Below are 22,169 nucleotides of genomic sequence, written 5' to 3' on the forward strand. Positions count from 1 at the left end.
ACAGTACAATCAAGAACATATAGGTTCTTTAAATCAAATTTAGAAGACTATAAGTCATTCCCCAATTGAGAGATGGTCAAAGGATATAAACAGGCAGTTTTCAGATGAAGAAATCAAAACTCTCTATTGCCATATGAAAAAAGCTCTAAATCACTATTGATTAAAGAAATGAAAATTAATATAACTCTGGGTACTACCTCATACCTATCAGATTGGCTAATAGGACAAAAAAGGAAAATAATAAATGATGGAGAAGATGTGGAAAAAATTGGAACACTAATGCATTGTTCGTGGAGTTGTGAACTGATCCAGCCATTCAAGAGAGCAATTTGGAACTATGCCCAAAGGGCTATGGGGTTGTGCATACCCTTTGACCCAATAATACCACTACTAGGTCTTTATCCCAAAGAGATCATAAAAAAGGCAAAAGGACCCACATGTACAAAAATATTTATAGCAGCTTTCTTTGTGGTTGCAAAGAATTGGAAATCAAGGGAATTCCCATCAACTGGGGAATGGCTGAACAAGTTGTGGTATATGAATGTAATGGAATACTGTTGTTCTATAAGAAATGATGAACATGCAGATTTCAGAAAAACCTGGAAATACTTAAGTGGACTGATGCTGAGTGAAGGGAGCAGAACCAGGAGAATGTTGTACACAGTAACAGCAACATTGTGTGATGATCCACTGTGATAGACTTGGTTCTTCTCAGCAATACAGTGATCCAAGATCATTCCAAAGAACTCATGGAAAATGCTCTCCATATCCAGAAAAAAGAAATGTGGATTCTGAATGCAGATTGAACCATAGTTTTTCTGCTTTTTGTTTTGTTCTGTTTTTCTTTCTTGAGGTTTTTCTCTTGTGCTCTGATTCTTCTTTCACAACATGACTAATGTAGAAATATGTTTAATGTGATTGTACAGATATAACCTATATGAGATTGCTTTTTGTCTTGGGAAGGGAGGGAAGGAGAAAAATTCGGAACTCGAAATCTTATCAAAAACTACCTTTACATATAACTGGGGAAAAAATAAAATACTATTAAGACTGGAAAAAAAGAACATATAGGTTCTTTTCCTTTTTCCCTGATCATGTTTAGAAATAGGCCTAGTAGTGGTATTGCTGGGTCAAAGGCAGTTGAATAACTCAAACAGAAAGAAGGCCAGAAAGAAACACAAATAGGATAAGCTTGGAAAGTTACAAATTGAATTTATTATACACTTAAAAGAGAGCTAAGCCCTCTCTCCTCTCCCTAAGACCAAAGCTAGATGCCAATTGACCTTCGAGGGTTACATCAGGGATGTGAAATAGGAGACAGAGAAGGTGAGTGAGCTTTCTAAGCACCAGAAGACTAGGGCTACAGCTTGACTTTCTTTTTCTCTTTCTTTTGCTTGCCTACCCAGGATCTGTACCCTGCTCTGAGGGGGGTGAAGACAGTTTTCCACTGTGCGTCGCCAGCACCATCCTCTGATAATAAGGAGCTCTTTTATAGAGTGAACTACTCTGGCACCAAGACAGTCATCGAAGCATGCAAAGAGGCTGGAGTTCAGGTACAGAGCACCAGCCTAGAGTACTGACAACTCTTAGTGCTGACAGATCTTGGCCCCCAGATTTGGAGAAAACAGAGGCCCACAGTGGGGAAAGATCTTGCCCAGGGTTATATATAAGATCATAAATACAAAGAGGGGAGGGAACCTAACCATCCCTTTTTTTTTTTTTTTGTGGGGCAATGGGGATCAAGTGACTTGCCCAGGGCCACACAGCCAGCAAGTGTCAAGTGTCCGAGGCCAGATTTTGAACTCAGGTCCTCCTGAATCCAGGGCCGGCGCCCCATCCACTGCTCCACCCAGCTTCCCCCCTAACCATCCCTTTTTACAGAGAAGGAAACTGAGACCCAGAAAGGGGAAGAAGGTAGTGAATGGCAGCACTTGAGTTTGAAGTCAGTCTTCCCGACTCTCAATCCAGGGTCCTTTACAGTGCTGCGTGCTGGGCTATGTTTTTCCTTGAACTCTGTCTGGATGCCTCCTCTGGGTTTTTTTGTTTTGGTATTGGAGGGGTCGCTGAAAAATTGTTTTCTCTAAGTCACTGCTTATCTAGATGGGCAACTTTCCTGGAGGAACAGAGTGCGAAGGACAGTTGTATTTGATTTAGGCAGTGATAACTATGGCTGTTCAAGGGGAGTTAATGGGTTCTTTTTTGACAGTCCATGTGATCATCTGATTATCTTGGTCTCAGATGAAAGAACTGTAACAAGTGAATGCTGTCTGCCTTTTATGAAACATGGGTTTGCTCTTGACCCACTGGGGTGGGCCTCCCAGGCCTTGTGAGTGTAGCCCATAGCTTGGATGACCTGTGTCATGGGGAAGCAACCCCAGATGCAGCAAGGGCCTCACAGGAAATCAAGCTCAGCCAGAGAGCCACTGCTTTCTCCCCCCCACCATCACTGTGCTGCAAATTAGAGTGAGAAAGGACCTTTAGGGTCATCTAGTCCAGCTAGATGCAGGGAAAAGTGGCTGGCCTAAGGTCCCATAGGCAGTAACAGGTAGAGAGACCGTAGTTGAGCCAGGATCTGAAGCCAGGTACTCTGAATCCAAAAACAAAATAAATGGGGGCAGCTAGGCGGCTCAGTGGATAGAGACCGGCCCTGGATTCAGGAGTACTTGAGTTCAAATCCAGTCTCAGATCCTTGACACTTACTAGCTGTGTGACCCTGGGCAAGTCACTTAACCCCCATTGCCCTGCCCCCCCCCCAAAAAAAGATAAATGAATTCCTCAGCCCATTTTAATGATCCCAAATTGCCTCACTGAGATCCTAAAGAGCTGGGGCATTTCTCTCCTCAAAAACTTCTGGTTGCTACCAGCTTATACCTTTTATAAGAGCAAATAAGACTAGCAGAGTCCTGGAAGATTTTTTTTGTTTTTTATTTGCAGAACAATGAGGGTTAAGTGACTTGCCCAGAGTCACACAGCTAGGAAGTGTCAAATATCTGAGGCTGGATTTGAACTCAGGTCATCCTGAATCCAGGGCCTGTGCTTTATTTACTGTCCTGGAAGCTTTGATAGGTAAATCACCTGACTTCTCTTAGAATAGGAAATCGAGGGCTAGAGTAGGGAAGACTTGAGTTCAGATCCTATCCTAGACACTTACTGTGTGACCCTGGGCAAGTTCCCTGAGCTTCCTGAGTCTCAGTTTCCTCATCTGTAAAATGGAAATAAGAATAGCATGTACCTCATTGGGCAGTTGTCCCAGACCTCAAAGCAGCCTAACAGTGTGGGCAGTTATTAATGTTTTCCTTTATTAGTTGTGACCTGGGGGTGGGGGGGGCAGCTCATCTTTTCCCCTAGGGCCTGCAGAATGTCAAGCCCTCTCTTGATGGGCTTTCATTGTACATCACACTAAATAGAGAGTCACCGAGTGTTTCTGTATGCCCCTTGGATTTTACTGCTTTGTGGGTTGTGTATAATGACCAGATCCAGGTTCCTACTTTGTTTGTTCACTTCCAGCCTGGGGCCCCTGGAGCTGGAGGCGGGGGGAGGTTGGGAGAGGGGTGGTGGCCTCAGAATTATTGCCAGTGTCATGAGAATCCCCCTTCTGTGTCCCAAATATTGTCATGTGTTTTCTTGACCAATAGATACCACCAAGGGGTTTGGGGGTGAGGGAGGGGGTGGCACAAAACAATGGGAGGTTAAGAAGGGACCCCTATAATTGAGAAGATCAGGACCCTCTACTTCATCACCCACTGCATCCATCCCTCACACATACCTCACCCCACCCCCAAATTGCTACCTTCCCCTCTGACCTCACTGGGCGATTTGTACTTCTTTTTGGCACTTATTAGCAAATATTATTTTGTAGAATGTGTGTGTGTGTGTGTGTGTGTGTGTGTATCAGTATCAGATATCAGCCTGTGACTTCCAAAAGAGCAGAACTATGTCTGATATCAACCTTGTGTGGCCCCCAGTACCTTAACACAAGAACATATGATGGTGGTGTACTCTAGCACTTAGCCCAGTGCCTGGAACATAGTAGGTGTTTAATAAATGCTTGTTGAGGGGCAGCTAGGTGGCGCAGTGGATAGAGCACCGGCCCTGGATTCAGGAGTACCTGAGTTCAAGTCCAGCCTCAGACACTTGACACTTGTTAGCTGTGTGACCCTGGGCAAGTCACTTAACCCCCATTGCCCCGCAAAAAAAAAAACAAAAACAAACAAATAAATAAATAAATGCTTGTTGAGACACAGCAAGAGTTTAATAAATAATTATTAAATTTTTTGTAGGATCATAGATTTAGACCTGGAAAGGACTTCAGAGGCCCTCTAGTCCAATCTTCTCCTTTTACAAGAAAGGAAACTGAGGCACAGAAAGGGCACTGATCTGCCCCCGGTCATACAGATAGTAAATAGTAAAGCCAGAATTCAGTCCCTTACTACCTCCTGCCTAGACTAGTGTAATCTCTTCATTTGTCTACCACCAGACACATGCTTTCTTTCCATTCATCACACAGATCAGTCAGTGCACATTTATTAAGTACTCCTACTATGTGCCAGGCACATAGTGCCTAAGTTGGCACTGTAAGCCTACCACTACACAGGAATGTTCACCTGCCTGATTTAAAAACAAGAAAGAAAAAAAGAAAAATGTGGAATTCAGAAATCTTACAAAAATAAATGTTGAGGGGGCAGCTAGGTGGCACAGTGGATAAAGCACTGGCCCTGGATTCAGGAGGACCTGAGTTCAAATTCAGCTTCAGATACTTGACACTAGCTGTCGGACCCTGGGCAAGTCACTTAACCTTCATTGCCCCCCTGCCCCTCCACCCCGGAAAAAAATGAATGTTGAAAACTATCTTTGCATGTAATTGGAAAAAATTAAATACTATTTAAATTTTTTTTTTTAAAAAAAGGACAGGGGGCAGCTAGGTGGCGCAGTGGATAAAGCACCAGTCCTGGATTCAGGAGTACCTGAGTTCAAATCCGGCCTCAGACATTTGACGCTTACTAGCTGTGTGACCCTGGACAAGTCACTTAACTCCCATTGCCCAGCAAAAAAAAAAAAAAAAAAGGACAACAGGAGCAGCTAGGTGGCACAGTGGGTGGAGCACTGGCCCTGGAGTCAGGAGTACCTGAGTTCAGATCTGGCCTCGGACACTTGACACTTACTGGCTCTGTGACCCTGAGCAAGTCACTTAACCCCAATTGCCTCACCTTAAAAAAAAAAAAAAAAAAAGACAACAAATTTCTGTGCTTGTCCCTTGCCACCCGAATAAAGGACAGGCACCTTTGCCTGGCCTTCAAGGCTCCAAAGATCCATCTGGCTTCAAAGAATCTTTCCAGCTTTCTTTCACATACTCTTAGGTTCCTACCAAGGTCTGCCATTTCCCAGTCTTATCCTATGTACTGTGCATTTCCACATGTGCCTATGCTTCCTGCCACCCCCCACAAACCCTCTCCCAAAGTCCCATGCCTCGAATGAAGCTGCTCAGTTTCAGTTCCTGTTCTTACCAGCTGAACACTTTGGAATTTACCCAGATGATTCCAGATAAATCAACCAACAGGTACTTAGTGGGTACCTACTATGTGCCAGGCATGACACTAGGTGCTGGGGATACAGGGAAGAAGAATGAAATAGTCCCTTCTCATAAAGACCAAGTAAGTCCCCGTGGCCACCTAGCATCCCTTGGTGCCTGACCTAATGGCAGGAGAGCTTACATCAGAGCTGCCCCTTTGGGTGTTTATACTCTGCTCTGCAAAGGTCCATCTCCCTATGCCCGGCCACTCTGTTTAGCTGGAAAACCATGGGGCACCCCAGTGAAGAGGGAAAGGGAGAATGATGGAAGCCCAAAAACTCTGACTTTTTTTTTTCCTCCCCCCCTCCCCGGGCAATGAGGGTTAAGTGACTTGCCCAGGGTCACACAGCTAGTAAGTGTCAAGTGTCTGAGGCTGGATTTGAACTCAGGTCCTCCTGAATCCAGGGCCGGTGCTGGCCAGCTTTTTCTCTAGTACCTTTTTAAATTTGCAAAGAGACTACAACATGCTCTCTTTGGAGCTCAGAGATCCAGGTGTGCTGCTGCCTGTGGGACTCTGGGTCACATCACCTCTCTAGGCCTCATTTTTCCCCTTTGTAAAATAAGAAAGTCAAAGCTTAAGGCCTCTGAGGTCCCTTCTGCCTTTAAATCTATGGACTCTGAACTGCCATCCCTCTTTATGGACTTAAAGCAAAAAAAAAAATAAAAAAATAAAAAAATAAAAAGGATTGGAGCCAGCAAGGAGCGTGGGCGGGGGATTTGCAGTTCTACCTTTAATGGCAGCTTGTGTATCCATTAACCAGCCCACAAGTGTTTATTAAGTGCCCACTCCGGGCCCCTGCTCTGTACTCAGAGCAGGAGGGGAGGGGGGTACTGCGGGGGAGGGGGCGCAGCAGTGACAGGAGAGCGAGAAAGACAGAGAGAGGGAGAGGGAGAGGGAGGGAGGGAGAGAGAGACGGAGAGAGAGAGAGAGAGAGAGACGGGAGAGAGAGAGAGACGGGAGAGAGAGAGAGACGGGAGAGAGAGAGAGGGAGAGGGAGGGAGAGAGAGAGAGAGAGACGGAGACAGAGTGAGAGAGGGAGGGAGAGAGGGGGAGAGAGAGAGAGAGAGAGAGAGAGAGACGGAGGGAGAGAGACAGGGAGAGAGGGAGGGAGGGAAGGCTTGGCTCTTAAGAGCAGGGACATTACAGTCGGCTTGAGAAGGCAAAGCTGAGGCACATGAAACAATTAGAGAACAGGACAGGACGACCTCTAATGAAATGCTAAATTGTGTGGGTGCAGACTGTGCTGACCTCTGGGAGAGTGGGATTGACGGAAGGCTAGAAGGTGGGGAAATAGGAAGAGTGTCTTCTCTGAGACTGGGGCCTGGAATCCACCGAGCTGCAAAATGTAGTTAGAGGTGACCCATTCCCATTTGGTTTGTTTCCTTTGTGTGTGGGTGGGGGACACGGTGGAAAGAGAAGCTAGAGGCTCCGAGGCAAGCATTGGGGCCCTGTAGGAGCGAGCAATGAGGAAATGGGAATTTTCCAGTAGGAATCACTCCTGGTTCATTCAGTCAAAAAGCATCTTCTCTATTTTGGCAGAAATTCATTTTAACCAGCAGTGCCAGTGTCGTCTTTGAGGGCGTCGACATCAAGAATGGGACTGAGGACCTCCCGTATGCCATGAAACCCATCGACTACTACACTGAGACCAAGATCTTGCAGGAGAGAGTATGTACCCGCTCTTGGGCCTTTGGCTGGGGAACAACCAGAAAGGGCCCCTTGTAGCAGCCCAAGCCCCGCCTGGGGTCTTTGGCTTTAATCTGGTTGAGAAATCTTTCCAACCGTGGCGGGCTAGAGCTCTTGGGATTTTCAGGGTAAAACCTGAACCACCCCCAACTGCTGCCACCTCCCTCTAAGAAATGTTAAAGCAGTTGTACGGTAACACGTGTACGTTGTTTACTCGGTTACTAAGAGAAATCAGAGGCAGCCACCTCTCTGTGGGGAGGGAGGTGTTGGGCTAGTGGGGCCAAGGCGGAGGCCAGCCCTGGTAGATGGGCCTGCCCGCCTGTCTGCCTGCCTGCCTGCGCTGGTGATTTGTTTTGCTTCCTTGTCGGTCTTTGTTACAACTGGGGAGGATTTAGGTGAGGGGGAGGGCTGGGAGGGAGCAAATCCTTGGGAAGTCAGTCACAAGGAGGTAGAGAAAGTCTCAATAAAACATTTTCCCCAAAGCAGGCAGCTGGCAGCTTGAGCAGTCAGTTTTGAACTGAATTACCTTTGCTAGCTTCCCAAAAATCTTTGGACTATTTTGTAAAAGCTGGGGCTGGCTTCTACTCTTTATTTTTGAAAAAGCCATTTGCAAACTGCACAGGGCCAACTTCCCCCAGGGGACAAATAAGCCTTAGGCCCTGCTGGCTGGCTGGGGGAGTCAGGCACCAAGGCTCCCCCTCTAGGTGCCCCAGGGCCCCTTCTGGCTACAGATCGGGGGCAGGCCCCTTGGAAAGGGGCCCCTGAGAGCTTGCTTGAGCACACATTGCCCCTTTGGCTGAGTTGCTCCGCCCCCTCTGTCAACAAGACTCAGAAACCTGTTGAAAAATGAGGGTGGCGCCTAGGAAATAAGGCCCAAGGATTGGAAATATAGTAGGGCCCTATTTTTCCATGGGGTTGGAAAAGGGGCCCCTGTTTGTTTCTGTGTGTTGCTCAATGTTGCTGAGTAGAAATTATGCCCGACTCACAGGATCTCCCAGGGCTTCCATTTGGCAGAACAGGTTTGAGAAACCCCTATCAAATCTGCCATCCACAGCCAAGATGGGAGATGACGTGGGAGGGGGGGGAAGGGGGGGGGCACAGGTCAGTGAGATCCTCTGTAAGATTGCTCACAGGAAACTTTCTGACTGGGAGAGCTGGTGATTGGAGCTAGAAGGAGGTCAGAGGTTGGCATCTGGGATGATCCCCTCATTCCTCCAAAGAGGACACTGGGGCGCAGAGAGGCCAAGCAAGCTGTCCAGAGACACACAGCTAATTCAGTGATGGTGGTGGAGGCAGGATTCTCTCTCTATTTAGGACTATCTGGAGGCTAAGATCCATTTATTCCTGGCCCTCCCTTTGGAGCAGGGCTTCTTCACGTGAGGGGATTGTAAGCTTGGGGCTTTGGGGTTTTGTTTTTGATAACCGTATTTCAGTATAATTGCTTCCTCTGTATGCCTGCCTGTGTGTTTTATTTGATGCATTTCAAAGCATTATTCTAAGAAGAGGTCAAGAGGCTTCACCAGACAGCCAGAGGGCTCTGGGACACACACACACACACAAACAGTTAAGGCCTGCTTTGGAAAGAGGGAAAGAATGTATGAGTGAGGTAATGTGTGGGCTGAGAATCACCGGTTGTATTCTCCTGGTGTGGACTGCTGAATTTCTTTGAGGAACAATAGCTGGGCCCTTGTTGCCCTACTTTCTTTGGTGTCTGGCTAGCCCATCAGTGACCACTGAAGTACAAAGTAGCCCGTGTCTTGTTGCCTGAAATCTCTAATGTTAATGGGATCGGAGATTTAGAGCTGGACAGGACCTTCAAGCTTATTTATCCAGCTGCTTCATTTTACAGAGGAGGAAACTGAGGCCCAGAGATGGCTCACTTGGGCATAAGTGGCAGAGGCAGGATTTGAACCTAGGTCTTCAGGCATTAAATCTGACACACTCTCTGATGCACTATACTGCTCTATCTGTTCTTTGACTCAAAAAGTGCTCCAGCTAAGGAAGACTTGGCTATCCATGAAGCATAGAGGAAACTCTAACTGTGGGTCAGCTTCGTAGTTTTTTAAATATCCTGGGGTGGGGTGGGGTGAGGTGAGGAGGGTGAGGTCACCTGGGACTGCCTGGTTTTTCCCCTTCTGATTGTCAGGTTCTCTGGCATCCCTTTCAAACTCTAATCTGGGGAATGAGAACTTCCCTCCACATGGACACTTATATCAATCCCAGAGTCCCCCTCTTTGGCAGCCATGGCTCATTGTGGACTCATGGAGCCAGTGGCCACCGGAACCCTAGGTTTCCCTTTTCTGTCCTTAGAACCCAAAGTGCCCAACTTAGTGTTTCCCTCCTTGGTTTCTACCCAGTGTGCTCCTCTCCTCCATGACTTGGGACACTCAGTTGATCCCCTGTGCTGCTTCAGCCTTTCTGCCTGCTCCTCCTTCCATCATGGAGAGGGTACTGGGCTCTAGGTTTGTTCTTGCCCAGCAGATGCTGATGGCTTCTCAGATCTGCGGCCGGAGCCTAAGCCTTGTCAGTGCCCTCTGATGTTTTGTTTTGTTTTCCCAGGAGGTGCTGAATGCCAATGAACCCAGCAGTAATTTCTTAACCACAGCAATCCGCCCTCATGGCATCTTTGGCCCAAGAGACCAGCAGCTGGTCCCCATCCTTGTTGAGGCAGCCAGGAGTGGCAGAATGAAGTTTATGATTGGGTAAGCTTAGCGGCTGCTCCTTCGGCCATATTTCCACATCACTGCTACCTCTACTTGCTGCCCTCCCTACCACTTTTCTGCCCTTACAGAATACTTGGCAATTTTTAGTGTACTCTCACAGCATTATTGTATTTAACCCTCATCTCAGCCCTGTGAGATAGCTAGGGCACAGTCAGTCAAGTGAACCCATTTTACAGATGGGGAAACTTAGAAAACTTAAGTGACAAGCTCAAAGTCCTGCAGCTCCTATGGAAAGGAGCCCAGATTAGAATCTATTCCCTGTACCAGAACCCAGGATAATAAAAGTTGGCATTTAAAAGAAATAATAATAAATAAATAATAAAGTTGACATGAAGTTTCCATTGCATAAGGGCTTCTCATCTGATCCCTCTATCAACCCTATGAGGTTGGTTCTTTATTATCTCCTTGTCACCAATGAGGCTAAAGCAAGTCTCTGAGAGGTAACGTGACTTGCCTGGGATCACGCAGTTAGGAAGTGTCTGATGCAGGATTCCCAGCCAAGTCTTCCTGACTCCAAGGCCAGTGCTCAACTTGCTCTGGTAACACAGCCTCTCCTAGGAGGCATAAGTAATGTGGAAAAAGAAGAGAGCAAGGGGCCCGCTGATTTGATCATCCAAAGCATCCCTTTGCATGTGATGCACTATGGAAAGCCTGCTTTAAAGGTAGCTACTAAATGCTTGCTAATTTAAGAGAAAAATGAAATGAATAGTTGTTTGGGTTTGGGGGGAGGGGCAGTGGTTTGGTTTGGGGTTTGGGGTTTGGTTTTTTTTGGAGGGTTGGGGTTTTTTTGTGGGTTTGGTTTTTCTTTGTTGGTTTGTTTGTTTGTTTTTAAGAGAAAGTCTATTCCTTTCTCGTGTTTTAGGAGCTCTTGGTGCTTTCCTAAATGATTCTCCTAAAGATATTAGAGTTTTTATGTGTCGGAAGTTGTGATATCTTCATAGTTACCTTTTTTTTTCATTGTTGCTAAAAGTTCTTTGGTAATCATGTGTGATATTCTCCATTCTCTAGGAATCTTACCCTCTTGGAAATATTTTGAAAATAGAATTCTGAGGGCTTTTAAAATTGTGTTGTTTCCAGGAGAGATTTATTTTGTATGTATTGATTGCTACTTCTTATAGCACCCTAGGTACTGACTGAGGGGGGTGGCATCCAAACATGATCATTTTGTTGTTGTAACTGATAAAAATAAATCTCCACTGGACACCCCCCCCAAAAAAAAAAACTACCCCAAGAACCTGGCTCTAGAGAGACAAGGTCCTTAAAACCAGAAGATATCCAAAGAGGAGAGGGGCTTTGACATCACCCCCACCCCCACTCCCCCACCCCCGCCGTGCCAATGCCTAACATGTTTGCTAGACCCCCACAGAGGACGGGCCTGTGTTCTTGGAGGGATATTCACAACTTCCAGAAGTCTTTAAGCCACAGATCTTTGAAATTCCCCGCCCTCCCTTCTTTTCTCAACCCTGGCTGTCTTTTTTTTTTTTTTTGTCTTTTTTTTAATGCTTTATTAAAAAGTTCACATTGAACATAGGGTCTCAGCTTTAGGTCTTCTAGGTACCTTGGAAGTCATATAGTCTAACCCCCCCCCCATGTTTTTTTCAGATGAAGAAACTGAGGCCCAACTGTAATGCAAACAGCCGTCTGGAGGGAGCTATTTCCATTTAAATGAATTCCTGTCCCTTCCTCCTAGTCCCCGTTGGGATCCTTTGTTCATTCTCATTCACTTTTTCTCCCTTGGCCCAATTTGAGATGACTCCTTTCTTCTGCTTTTTTTTTTTTTTGGCTCTGTATTATTTCATAAAGGTCTCTCTAGATTTCTTTGTATTCCACACACTTGTCTGGCTTAATTACTTTATTGTATTCCCTTGCATGAATGTATGACAACTTATTTAACCATTCCCCTATTGTTAGATGTTTCAGCAGTTTCCAGTTTGGGGGTTTGGGGGGGGTTCTTTTCCTCCCAATTACATCTAATGCTGTGAGGCCAACCTTTGACCTCATCTGTTGAATTCTTTCCTCCCTAGCCCTGAGTCTTCTCCCTAGCTGCCTCCTCTTTTCATCAGTTTCGATCGCTATCTCTCTCTGGTGCTCCATCTCTTGCTTTGGGGAACAGGAAAAGAAGCAAGCAAGCAGGCCTTAAGTACTCGCTATGTGCCAGGCACTGGGCTAAGGGCTTTGCAAATATTATCTCATTTGTTCCTCATGAAAATCCTGGGAGGTAGGTGCTGTTATTATCCTCATTGTACAAATGAGGAAACTGAGCCAGGCAGAGCTTCAGTGACTTGCCAAGGGTCACACGGCTAGGAAGTGTCTGAGGCTAGATTTGAACTTCAGTCTTCCTTTATATTGTGCAACACCCTGTCTCTATGCAGGGTCAGGAAGAGTGGGGGGGGGGGGAGGATTATAAGGAACTGCAAAACACCAGTTCAACTTCACCCTGGAAGGGATATGTCAGAGAGGGGTTTTTCCTTCAAACTAGAATCTACAAGGAAAATGAAACATAGCACGCCCACAAGGATGACTGGCCAGCTGGCTCAGGAAACGCCCAGCTGTCTTGTTTGAGTGCCTCTGGAGACCCTTGGCTTTGGCATACCTTGGGCTGCTGGGAAGAAATCCAGTAGCATCTCCAGGAGCCCCAAAAGGCAGCCACACTTTGATGGGCCCTCACGTCGAAGTCACCTCGTGGCCCGAATTCCACTTACGTGTTCCAGATACAAAGTCAAGCTTCTCCTTTTATCTTTGCAGGAATGGGAAGAATTTAGTGGATTTCACCTTTGTGGAAAACGTGGTCCATGGCCACATCTTGGCTGCAGAACACCTTTCCTCAGACTCTGGCTTGTGTGGACAGGTAAGTGTTCTCCTTCCAAAAGGTTCATGTGACAGCCTTGGGCTTACAGAGGCCCCTCTCTCAAGCAAGTTGCCTGCATTGGGGTGCAGATCCTCAAATTGCTTAAGACACTGTTTTGTGATCTAAAGCAGAAGCAGTATTGGGTGAACCTGGAATCCATTGCAATTGTTGGCCCTGGTTGCCATCTGTATTGCTTTCTCTTAATATCTCTCTCTCTCCCTCCCTCCTTCCCTCTCTCTTCTTTTTCTCTCCATTTCCAGGCTATTCACATCACCAATGACGAGCCGATCCCTTTCTGGGCCTTCCTGTCCCGTATTCTAACAGGCCTGAACTACGAGGCTCCAAAATACCACATCCCCTACTGGTTGGCTTACTACCTGGCCTTCTTCTTGTCTCTGGTGATCATGGTGATCAGTCCTCTCATCAAGGTCAAGGCTACCTTCACACCCATGCGAGTGGCACTGGCTGGCACCTACCACTACTACAGCTGTGAGCGAGCCAAGAAGCTGTTGGGCTACCAGCCACTGGTCACCTTGGACCATGCTATAGAGCTCACCGTGAAGAGCTTCTACCATCTGCGCAAGGCCAACTAAAGTGCCCCCACCCCCAGCAAATATCCCCCTGGGGAAGTGATAGCTCACTCTTTATTTCCAGCCTGCACCTTGGGCCTCTGCTACTAAAAACAGGTTTCTCTTGGACCGGGGCCTCCTCTCTTTGGCAAAAGGGTAGAACTTCTGTTGCCTTGTTCTGAGCGGTACTGCTCTGGGGGAGGGAAGGGACAGTATTGACCTTTGTAAGAACCAGCCCCCATTGTGTGTCCTTCAGATAAGGCAGCTGCCAATTCCACCTCCCCCTTGCCCTGACCACGGTGACAGTTTTCTGTTCTTTTACCCCTTCCCTCCATTCTGCTGTTGTTTGGGCCTCCCCTCATCGTCATTTGCGCTCTGACCACCCCATCACCCGTCCACATCCTTATTACCATTCTTGTGACCTCCCCCACCACCATCCTGGATTCACTAGCCTCCCCCATTACTGTCATTGTAGGCTCTTTGGCCTCCGCTGACCCACCCATTTTGTGCTATCTGACACCCATCCCTGCCTCAATTTTGTGTTCTGACCACCCACACCACCTCCATTTTGTACTCTCTGACTTCTTGTACCATCCCTATTCTGTAGTCTCTGACATGCCCCACCACCCTCATTCTGTGCTCTCCGACCTCCCCCGCCACCCCCATTCCATGTTCTCGGACTACCACCCCCATTCTGGGCTCTCCGACCTCCCCCGCCACCCCCATTCCGTGTTCTCAGACTACCACCCCCATTCTGTGATCTCCGACCTCTCCCTTCACACTCATTCAGTGTTCGCAGACTACCACCCCCCTACCGGGCTCTCGGAGCTGCCCCGTCACCCTGATTCGGTGTTCTCAGAGTACCACCCCCCTACCGGGCTCTCGGAGCTGCCGCGCCACCCCGATTCGGTGTTCTCGGACTACCACCCTCCTACTGGACTCTCTGAGCTGCCTCGTCACCCCGATTCGGTGTTCTCAGAGTACCAGCCCCCATCTGGGCTCTCGGAGCTGCCGCGCCACCCCGATTCGGTGTTCTCAGACTACCAGCCCCCATCTGGGCTCTCGGAGCTGCCGCGCCACCCCGATTCGGTGTTCTCAGACTACCAGCCCCCATCTGGGCTCTCGGAGCTGCCGCGCCACCCCGATTCGGTGTTCTCAGACTACCAGCCCCCATCTGGGCTCTCGGAGCTGCCGCGCCACCCCGATTCGGTGTTCTCAGACTACCAGCCCCCGTCTGGGCTCTCGGAGCTGCCGCGCCACCCCGATTCGGTGTTCTCAGACTACCAGCCCCCGTCTGGGCTCTCGGAGCTGCCCCGTCACCCCGACTCGGTGTTCTCAGACTACCAGCCCCCATCTGGGCTCTCGGAGCTGCCCCGTCACCCTGATTCGGTGTTCTCAGACTACTACGCGCAGTCTGTGTTCTCTGACTACCACCCCCATTCTCTGCTCTCTGAGCTCTCCCACCACCCCCATTCTTTGTTCTCTGATGTCTCCGATTATTCCCATTTTGTACTCTCTGACCACCATGACTCTCATTCTGTGCTCTCTGACCTTTCTAATTATCCCCATTTTGTGCTGGCTGAGCACCCTCACTACCCATATTCTGTGCTCTCTGACCTGTCCCACTACCCCCATTCCGTGCTCTCTGACCTCTCCCACTACTCCAGCTCTGCGTTCTCTGACCTCCCCCAGCCTCATTTTGTGATTCCTGCCTTCCTATACCACCCTCATTTTGTGTTCTCTGACACCCACCCCCACTGCCAGTTTGTGCTCTCTGACATCTATCCCTACTGCTATTTTGTGCTCTGATCACCCAGACTTCAGTTTTGTGTTCTCTGGACCGCCCACACAGCCCTTATTTTGTGCTCTCTGACCATTCAGCCCCCTCCCTCTTATGCTGTAGCCCCCACCTCCGTTTTGTGCTCCCTTGCCCCCCCTCCACTTTGTGTTCACCTGGCACCTAGTTGTGTGATCTTGAGCAAATTGCTTCCCTTCTCTGAACCTCAGATTCTACATCTATAAAATGGGGATGATCCCATTCGCCCTATCTCCTTCATAGGGTTTGTTGTGAGGTTCATATCAGATGACATGTGACGGTACTTTGTAAAGTGCAATCCGCGTGTAAATTATTTCTGTTACCTAGTGAGGGGAAGAGCCCCATTCTGTGTTCTGCAAGGAGCCCCCCTCTAACTGTCGTCTACCAGTGCAGATTGAAGCCTTTTTATGCCTTAGGATATGGTTTCCGTGAGTTGCTGTGGCCAACAAAGAATGCATTCCCTGGTGGCTTACCTTGTGGAGCTAAGCCCCTCAGAGACCAGATGCCCAGTCTATCACTGGGCCCAGGCTCTGAGTTTTTCCAGCCTGCTAAGCCTGCTTGAGCTCAGGCTCTGCCCACCGGCCACAGCCTTTGAGACCCTAGGGTCAAACAATGCCCGATGAGGCATTTGGTGGAGGAGGGAGCCATTCCATGACATCACTCATCCTTTTCTACTCATTGGTGGGATACTTGGAACAACGCGCTTTTGAGTGAACTTTTCTGCTGTGGTTTTGCTTCTAAATAAAGTTCATAGTACTGTACCTGCTGCCTCATGGGTTTTCACTCCTTCTGCAGGGCCCTCTGCTGCAGGCCACAGGGTGGGGATGGGAGGGAAGGACAGAGATGAATAAGGCTCAGCCCCTGACCTCAAAGACATTACCAAGGCAGGAAAGGAAGAGAGACAGTAGGGAGAGCACATCAATCCCAATAGTCTGGAAGATCAGAGAAGGCTTCAGGGCCAAGATAGCATTTAAGCTGGGGCACCAAAACAAAGGTGGGGCTGGGGACCTTCCAATCAGGCAGAATTGTCTCAACAAAGGTCCCAAGGAAACTGCAGCCTGCACATGGTGACCAGGAAGTCATTCGCTTGTTGGGGAAGATGGATGGGGATCAGACTGAGGAGTGTTAGCCCCACATAAAGCAGCATATTTCTCAGTAAGAGGATGGGAGGGGGAGCAAGTTGTCCCATAAAGGCTGTTTTGTCGTTCAGTCACATCCAACTCTTCCTGACCCCATTTGGGGTTTTCTTGGCAGAGATACTGGAGTGGTTGGCCATTTCCTTCTCCAGCTCATGCCACAGATGAGGAAACGGAGGCAAACGGTGAAGTGACTTGCCCAGGGTCACACAGCTAGTAAGTATCTGAAACCACAATTGAACTCGGGTCTTCCTGACTCTAGGACCGGCACTGGATCCACTGTACCACCTTGCTAGCAAACATACAAATTAGAGAAAGTGGAGGGCTTAGAGAGGGGTACTTCTCTAAACCTGTAGGGAAGGCTGAGGAGAAAGATAATGAGACAGAAGTAGTCTTCCGTTATTGTTCAGTCATTCAGTCATGTCTGACTCTTCTTGACCCCATAGATCATAGCACACCAAGCCCTTCTGTCTTCCACCTCCCAAAGTCTTAATGCAGGGTAGTTTTTCTGAGCTAGTGTGGTCTACTTGTGGAAAGAGCTAGGCTTGTGATCAGAAGAACCCTAGGTTCAAATCCTCTCTTTGACACCCCCTAGCTGTGTGACTGGGCTCATCACCTCTGTGGGCCTCAGTTTTCTCATTCATAAAACGGTGCTGGTAATCAAGAATCATTAGCTATCATTTCCCTAGTCTTTGAAACTCTTCTGATGGGGTATTTCATGTTGTATTGGACAAGACGGAGAGATGTGGGCTAGATGATGGTACCGATAGATGGCTTCGGAACTGCTTGAATGCTCAGGTTCCAAGAGCAGTTATATATTAATGGTTTCACGTCAAGTTGGAAGGAGGTCTACAGTGAGAGGCCCCAAGGATCAGTGCTTGTCCTTTTACTGTTTAACATTTTTATCAATAATTGGAAAAAGACATAAAGGCCATGCTTATCAGATTTGCTGATGACACAAAGCTGGAGGCCTCCAAAGAGACTTGGATTGATTCTAAGATGAAATTGAATGGGGCAGAACTAGGAGAATGGGTAGAAGGAACAGAGAGGCTAATTTATGCTTAATGTTAGGAAAGGCTTCCTGGCACATAGAGCTGTCCATTGGTATGGTGGGCTGCTTTGGAAGGTGGTGAGTCCACCTTCACAGGAGGACTTCAAGCAGGGGCTAGATGACCACTAGTGGGACATGTTGTTGTAGGGTTTCTTTGGGGATGTGGATTGAACTCAATAGATACTGAGGTCCCTTAAAACTCTTAAGAAAAGTCTAAGATCCCATTACAGACCCATGATAACATTCCACATTAGCCATTTCTTTCAGGCTTTGCATTCTTGATGCCATGCTTGATAGAATGAAGAGCTTAAATGTACCTAATTAAGAGAGTGAACAGTGTTTGGCACGCCTTCCAGAACTTGGTTTGTTTCCATTACAACCTTTTTGTTTTAGCTTCTTTGAGAACATGTCTCTCTGCTCAGCAGTAACCCCAGGAAGTTTGGATCAGCCACAACACCTGAGACCCCTCTTAGTAGTACCAGATCTCAAACTGTACTATAAGGCAGTAATCATCAAAACAATTTGGTACTGGGTCAAAAAGAAATAGGGTGATCAGTAGAACAGATTAGGCACACAACATACAGAAGCAAACAAACACAGGGGCCTAGTGTTCGGTAAACCCAAAGAACCCAACTTTAGGGGCAAGTACTCACTATTTTTTTTTTTGCAGGGCAATGAGGGTTAAGTGACTTGCCCAGGGTCACACAGCTAGTTAAGTGTCAAGTGTCTGAGACTGGATTTGAACTCAGGTCCTCCTGAATCCAAAGCCAGTGCTTTATCCACTGCGCCACCTAGCTGCCCCAAGTACTCACTATTAAACAAAAATTGGGGAAAACTGGAAAGCAGTCTGGTAGAAATGAGGTATAGACTCAGTAACCAGTAGCCAAAACCTTCACCAGATGGGTATACACTATATGCCAAGATAAGTTTCAAATGAATAGACATAAAGGGTGACTTCAGAAACAAGGAAAAAATTCCTTTTCAGATCTATGAATGGGGAAGCGTTCTTGAACAAACAAGGGATAGAGAGGATCACAGAAGATAAAATGGATAATTTTGATTACATAAAATTACTACGTTTTTACACAAACAAAACCAATGCATTAAAGGAAACCAGTAACGGGGGGGGGGGGGAGGATTTCTCTGATAAAGGTCTCATTTCTAAGATTTAAAGGGAAACCAATAAAAATGTATAAGAATAAGAACTGTTCCCAAATGGCAAATAAATGGTCATAGGATTTGAATAGGCATACTTTAAAAACAGAAATCTGAGTTCTAAATATCCATGTGAAAAAATATTCCAAATCCCAAATAATTAGAGAAATGCAAATGAAAACAACTCTGGGATTCCACTTCACATCCATCAGATTGGCATGGATGACAAAAAAAAAAAGGAAAATTACAAATTTTGGAAAAGCTGAGGGAAAACAGGTACATTAACTCACTGGTACTGGTGACATTTGCAAATCGGTCCAACTGTTCTAGAAAGCAACTTGGAATGATGCCCCCCCCCAAATTACTAAAATAGGCACAGCCTTTAACCCAGTGATGCTGCTACAAAGCCTATATCCTAAAGAACGTTTTGTTTAAAAAAGCAAAAGGACCCATATGTACAAAAACATTTCTAGAAGCTCTTTTTGTGGTGGCAAGGAACTGGAAACAGGGTTTTCATCAATTGGGGAATGGTTGAATAGATTATGGTAAATGAATAGAATGGAATACTATTTTTTCATAAATGACAAAAAGGGTGGTTTCAGAGAAATTTGAGAAGACCTGTGTATGAATTGATAACAGAGGGAACAATGTATACAGTTTTATACAACATCAGCAATACTGTAAAAACTTGAGAACTTTGATTACTGATTACAGTGACAAAACACAGTTCCACAGGGACAAGTGATGAAGCAGGCTACCCACCTCCCAACTGGAAGGTGATAGACTCAAGATAAAGAGTGAGGCATGGATAAATAGGGAATTTGTTTCTGCTTGACTGTGTATATTTATTACAAATGTTTTGTTTCCTTTTTTTCTTCAGTAGAGTGGATGGTGGGAGGGAGACGAAATACATTTATGATAATGAAAAACAAAAGAAAAAGTCTAACAGCCTTCCCCGGCCCCTTAGGAGACTATGTTATTGCCTCTTCAGGAATATAGGCTCTCTTTAGGGCAGAGTTTATTAACTGGGTGTCCATGAACTTGTATGAAAAATAAATCTTTATTTTTACTAACCTTTGACCTTTGTAGTACCTATGTATTTGATTTTTTTTTCTTAATTTAAACATGATTCTGAGGAGGTGTCCAAAACTTTCACCAGATTGCCAAGAAGGTCCATGACACAGTCAAGGTTAAGAAACCTTTCACCTACCGGATGAGGACAAATTCCGCCTGTGTGCCTGGGTCAACTTCTTTCTCACTCTCACCACATTAATTTACATTCCATTGTGGTTGGGGTTAGGAGACCAGAGCAAATGCTATCTGCAGAGGGCCTGAAGTCCATGTTCTTCCTTACCCAGTCACCATTGCCCAACTCATAGGGGCAGGCCTCTTGGGAAGTCCAGGCAGAACCTTTCTGTCTTTGGTTATTTGCCAGGTTCTTTTTCATACAGGGTTCTTAGTCGATTTGATCCAGAATGTCTTGGATATCCACTAGCTGTGTTATCATGGGCAAGTTTTTAACCTCAGCCTCATTTACTCATCTGACTAACAAGAATACAAATGATTACTGATAATACTAATCCACCTTACAGGGTTCAGTGTTGTGAGGAAGCTGCTTTGAAAATGTTCAATTCTGACATATAACCTCCACTGACACAGATCCCAGCCCCTCTGTGAAAGGCCCTGACTTAGTAGACAAGGGGGAGGGGGGAGGAACTCAGGTTTACACTGGACCTGAGTCAGAAGACCGGAATCTGAATCTTGGCACTGCTCCTATTATGCAGTGTCATTTTACACATCACTTAAGTGCTCTGGGCCTCAGTGTTCTCATCTATAAAATAGGCATTATGAAAATAACAATGGCACTTCTGGAAGGACCAAATGAGAGGCAATGAATGCAAAGTGCTTTAGAATGGATTATGTGTTCTGGAAATGCAGACCATTGTTTTTGTTTGGGGATGTTTTCTAGGTCACTAGACAGAAAGCCCAGAGTCCATCACTAGGGCCATGCTGGAGACCTTTGTGGCTTAATCTTGCCATCTAGTACTTATCCCCATGGCACAATTAAGTACTGGCATAGAACCTTAGTGAGAGAAGGGTAGATCTTTAAAGCACCATAGAAATGGGAAATTAGGGAGGGAAAAAGTTTTGGGCAAGTGAACACAATGTCTAGGACATGGCAGAGGGTTCTAGCACCCATTTTCCTACACCTCCACCTGCTAAATTGACTTCTAAAGTGACTAGCTAATTCTAAGTGGGAACTGTTGAGTTTCCAATTTATGATGTGGGGACAAACTAACTGGCCTTGACAAAGAAACTGGGTTAAAATCCCAGCGCTCCCTTCTCAGATAAAATAAAAAACTATTTCTTAGTAGCCTTGGCCAACATTTTTAATCTCTGTGTTGTTCCTGTGTGTTCCTATCAATAAAATGAGGGAGTTGGAATAGATAACCTTTGGGCCTACTTCCTTTTGTCCAGAAACAGCCATTGGTCAACCTGCACAAGGCCACTGATTTGAAACCAAGTTTCTCCTAGTCCAGAAAGAACATTAGTCAACCTCCACAATCTTCATAGATTTGAAACTAAGTTTCCCTGTACCCCCAGTTCTGATAGGCTGCTCAACAAAAGAGGGACTCTATAGATGATTGGACCCCCTTTGTAGCAAAGCTTCAGGCTACAATATGATTGGTAAAATTTAAGCCTAAGGGGGCGGATCTACTGACGACTCCCTTCTCGTGCCAGGCAATAACTGGCATTGCCTACCTTGCCCCTCAACCAGTCTCACTTGGTTGGGTTGACTGGAACCAACTGCTGCTCTCTGAGTTGGACTCTGTTTCAGGTCAGTGATAATACACTTTATAGTGCCTTTCTCTTTGGCAAGATGGAGCTCTTTATGTGGGCTTTCCAGTTCTCCCTGTACCTTGGGCCAATCTTGGTAGACCCTTAGTTGGGTAACTTTTTTATTGGGAGTTTAGTTGTCCGCCTTCGAGATGTGGATGTTTTTCAAAAGCTTCCCAACTACTCGTTTTTATTTTCCTGGTGGCCCTCAGGAAACGTATTCATGCTCCTAAACTTTCCTTTGGTAAAACAGTAGAAAGGGCAATGGGCTTAAAGGGAGGAGAGTGCTGGGTTTGAATTCTCCCTCTTTAGCTCATTTAGTTATTATACTGTTCAATTTCCTCACCTGTAAAGTGGTCATAGGGATACTTGTCTTAAGTTACCTCAGGGTTGGGAAAACTAAATGAGATATGAGTAGTGCTTTGTAAATCTGTACATATTGCTATAAGAATGTCAGTACAGCTTCTTCTTGATTTTATCAGAATTACTTTTCCTGTGTTCTGAATCCTGGTCTGCCCAGTTCTATGGCCTAGTCAGTTCTATGATGGAATATAACCAGGGGCATTGGACAACGGAGGCCTGGTAGAGGAGGCCTTTGGCCCCCTGCTGAGTGCTGTTAAGATCACAGGGGCCATCTTAGCTGTAGGACAGGAATTTTCCTGGCAGTCCAAGGTAGAAACTGGCTTTGAGGCTTGGGTTTGGTTTGGCTGTGTCAGAGACTGGGACAAAGCAGGCATTGGCTTGCTCTGGACTGGCTGTTTTCTTTTGAGGAAAATA

General features: G+C 46.5%; 1 protein-coding gene across 4 annotated transcripts in view; it reads left to right on the forward strand.

Moving 5' to 3' along the window:
* NSDHL (NAD(P) dependent steroid dehydrogenase-like) overlaps positions 1-13,423 on the forward strand; it is a 39,071-nt gene extending 25,648 nt beyond the window's left edge. For all 4 annotated transcript variants that reach the window (XM_043973583.1, XM_043973582.1, XM_043973585.1 and 1 more), the window contains 5 exons: positions 1,407-1,553; positions 7,110-7,238; positions 9,816-9,958; positions 12,725-12,827; positions 13,088-13,423. In XM_043973583.1, the coding sequence (XP_043829518.1) occupies positions 1,407-1,553; positions 7,110-7,238; positions 9,816-9,958; positions 12,725-12,827; positions 13,088-13,420 (855 nt within the window). In that variant the 3' untranslated portion in view covers positions 13,421-13,423. The remainder of the gene's footprint in view (positions 1-1,406; positions 1,554-7,109; positions 7,239-9,815; positions 9,959-12,724; positions 12,828-13,087) is intronic.
* The last annotated feature ends 8,746 nt before the right edge of the window (positions 13,424-22,169 follow it).

The sequence above is a fragment of the Dromiciops gliroides genome, chromosome X (assembly GCF_019393635.1).
Source record: "Dromiciops gliroides isolate mDroGli1 chromosome X, mDroGli1.pri, whole genome shotgun sequence".
NCBI classification, from domain to species: Eukaryota; Metazoa; Chordata; class Mammalia; order Microbiotheria; family Microbiotheriidae; genus Dromiciops; species Dromiciops gliroides.